At 46.8% G+C, this 3,431-nt stretch overlaps 1 protein-coding gene across 1 annotated transcript in view; it reads right to left on the bottom strand.

The window, feature by feature from the left end:
- Positions 1-65: 65 nt before the first annotated feature.
- LOC118340085 (protein EFR3 homolog B-like) overlaps positions 66-3,431 on the bottom strand; it is a gene marked incomplete at its 3' end in the record, with an annotated part of 3,649 nt that continues 283 nt past the window's right edge. Inside the window, 12 exon segments of the mRNA XM_035677945.1 lie at positions 66-157; positions 347-480; positions 1,093-1,160; positions 1,266-1,397; positions 1,482-1,643; positions 1,979-2,054; positions 2,148-2,320; positions 2,491-2,542; positions 2,626-2,737; positions 2,826-2,978; positions 3,081-3,216; positions 3,325-3,403. Coding sequence (XP_035533838.1) covers positions 66-157; positions 347-480; positions 1,093-1,160; positions 1,266-1,397; positions 1,482-1,643; positions 1,979-2,054; positions 2,148-2,320; positions 2,491-2,542; positions 2,626-2,737; positions 2,826-2,978; positions 3,081-3,216; positions 3,325-3,403 — 1,369 coding nt within the window.

Below are 3,431 nucleotides of genomic sequence, written 5' to 3'. Positions count from 1 at the left end.
GACAGACAGACAGGCAGGCAGGCAGACAGACAGACAGACAGACAGACAGACAGACAGACAGGTACCTGCTGTGTATCAGGGCAGTACTGAGGGTCCATGTCGATCTGCAGAGAGATGACATCTCCAATACTCTTCCTCTTAGACAGACGATCCTCATCTAAACACACACAGTGACACAGTGTGAGTACACAGTGTGAGTACACAGTGTGGCGCCCCCTACAGGGTGTCTACAGACATTGGGATGCTTCTGAGGAACAAATCTAAAGAAAAGACGAGTGAGTGTGTTAGTAATAGTGTGTTAAACCCTTCTCTGTGTGTGTGTGTGTGTGTGTGTGTGTGTGTGTACCTGTTAGCTGAGGTGTGTATGGCGTGTTGAAGCGCTCGGTGTGTGCGCTGTAGCTGCTTCCTGTCAGAGCCTCGCAGATCTTCGATTGGACGAACAGAAAGGTTTCATCCACCATCAGCTCCCCCTGTGGTAGTCTGACACACACACACACACACACACACAGACAGACAGATTATTAAATAAATAATGATATATTATTATTATTGATTAAAGTCATGAACACAATTCATCAATAATTATAATACAATAGTATTAAGTATATTTTGTAACTGAAGTAAACTTAATCAGTAAAAGATCTGAGTAGTTCTTCCACCACTGTCCAGCTGTTACTTTATCCTCCCTCCTGTAACTTTAACTTTATGGAGTCCTCAGTAATACAGAAACATCTGACTGATTTGAGGCAGAAAGGTTTAAAAAGAATAAAATAAACGGAGATCAACTGAACTGTAATCGGTTAATAGTCAAACGGAGTAGAATAGTGGTTTGAAATAGGAGTGTCTCTCTCTCCTTCTGTCTGTCTCGCTTTCTGTGTCTCTCTCTCCTTCTGTCTGTCTCTCTTTCTGTCTGTCTCTCTCTCTCTCCTTCTGTCTGTCTCTCTTTCTGTGTCTCTCTTTCTGTGTCTTTCTTTCTGTGTCTCTCTCTCTTTCTGTCTGTCTGTCTCTCTTTCTGTGTCTCTCTCTCTGTCTGTCTGTCTGTCTCTCTTTCTGTGTCTCTCTCCTTCTGTCTCTCTTTCTGTGTCTCTCTACCTGGGTTCATCACAGAACACGTCTTTGGGCAGCAGGTGTGGAGCGTTCCCCTGCCGACGCTCTATGACCTGCAGACACAAAATGAATGAAGTATATCTGATGTACATACACACACACACACACACACACACTCCTTCATTACACACACACACACACACACTCTGTGTCTTCACCTGTGTGACGTGTAGGTGGAACGGTGGAGGCGGACCGAGCTGGGACAACAGGTTGAGGAAGGCGGCGCAGACGGCGTGAACGCCACAACGGTTAAACACTGACAAACACTCGTGAGGGGACAATGCCAGCTCCTAAACGGCCAATCAGAAGAGAGAAAGGATCAACATTGTTATCCTAATTATCATTAATATCATCACTATAGCAGCTCCGCCTACCTGCAGGGCGAGCACCAGTCGGATCAGGTCCACCACCACCTCCTCATTGGCCAGTTCCACACCGAGGACAGCCAGCAGGGTGACGAGGGCCCGGTAGTGGCCCCGCCCACTGCTTTCCTCCTTACAGGTGAGGTAGACGTGTCTGTAGAGACGCTGCGCATTCTGCACACATGCATGATGGGACATTGTATGAAAGGTTGTGTCTTTCATTCATTTTATACAAGATGAAATCCAACAGCAGGACTGTATGAATGATGCAGTTCTTCTGTTTTTAATGTGAATATTTTCTGTAAGTGTGAAACAGAGAACTGGTTACACTCATTTGAAGCTCCGTAAACACGATGTGTCCAAAGACTGGTTATTAAAGTGTTGACCTCATAATTAGTAACATTTAAAATGTGATATATAGATGCTAATGCTGATTAAAAGACTGTATGAACTCTGAAATGATCCACAGAGGAATCAATAATGACAATAATGGTTAGTGGCAGCCTCACCTTCCTTATGAACAAGTTGTCTTGTCGAGAGCATCTGTCCTCCTTCAGCTCCAACACGGAGACATCAAACATCACACTGTGGACACAGACAGAGACTCTGACAATCAATTACTAATCACACTAATTACACAGAGAAACACTTCCCATTAGTAATGTTATTGTCTGTGACCTGGCAGCGGTGAGTCTGGCGGCGTTGTGGCGTCTGTCGATGAGCGAGGTGAGGATGGACAGGACCAGCAGACGGATCTCCGGATCCTCCATCAGAGTGAAGGACAGCAGAGGCTCCAGGAAGGACGAGGGCAACGCCGTCAGAAGATTACTGCTTTCATAACGCTCCGAGACCTGAGGCAGGAACATTCACTTCTTTAGACATACAGGGTTTCATGGGACTGAACTATCACGACAACGTAACACCACTGACAGCGTTCAGTAGGTAAGTTGGGACAAAGATAGTTCTGTAGTTGGTTCAGTGGGTAGTTTGGTGGATAAGGAGGGAGACTAGGTGAGTTCACCTGGAGGAGAGACTTCAACAGCATCACCTGGATCATCCTGCTGCCTTCCAACCTGAGACAGACACACTGTGAGCACCTTAAAGCACATCCATCTGGAACTTCTGTTATGTTTAAAGTAGGTGGTGAAAATGGTACCCGGAGTTGGGCGACCCCAGGGCGGGGTAGATACCAGGGACTGGGATCTTCCCCATGATGAACAGCATGACCTCTGACCTCTGGTAGATGGGAAGTGTGTTGGCGAAGGATCCTGGACAGACGACACAGATTGAAATGAAGCAGCACATTGAAAACTGTTCAGTGACAGCAGGACAATGAAAACACAGCCTGAGCCCCACCGATAGTCCTGATGACGCCGTCCTGCAGCGTTTTCTCTTCAGTCGACGTGGTTCTGCGTTTTCCGGTGTTGTCATAGTAACCAGTCAGCTGGTAGTCGACGCTCTGTCTGAGCTGCCGCAGTAACGTGTTGAACACCTCCAGCACTGTGGGACCTGCAGTGCACACATTACTTTAAATAGCTCACATGCACTAATGGTAGGATTGTATTGAACACACAGCGAACACACACAGAGACAGATACGTCACCCACTGACCCACAGATCCAGTGGCTTCTATAACTGCAGCTTCAGACAGGACCTCTACGATCCCGGCTCTGACTGAAGCTGGACTCTTGCTGTTAGCGTCCAGGTGACCCAACAGCTGCTGGATGACCAGGTGTGAATGCTGGGACTGAAGAGGACACAGTTCACCTCAGATACTGAAAATACTGAGTTCAGGTTCAGTTTAGTAGAGTTATGTGCAGTCGAGTACAGTAAGTACTCCAAGTGTTTTACTAACCTGGATGGAGTACATGATGATCTGAAAACACTGAACTGCAAAGCTTCGTCCTTCCCAAAGACTATGACTGTCCAGGTGCCTGAAAACACACACAGGTACGACTGATA

The sequence above is a fragment of the Morone saxatilis genome, unplaced genomic scaffold, assembly GCF_004916995.1.
Source record: "Morone saxatilis isolate NCDOM2014 unplaced genomic scaffold, NCSU_SB_2.0 Contig6, whole genome shotgun sequence".
NCBI lineage: Eukaryota > Metazoa > Chordata > Actinopteri > Moronidae > Morone > Morone saxatilis.
Note: the sequence above shows the minus strand (reverse complement) of the source record. Positions and strands in the feature narration are given on the sequence as shown.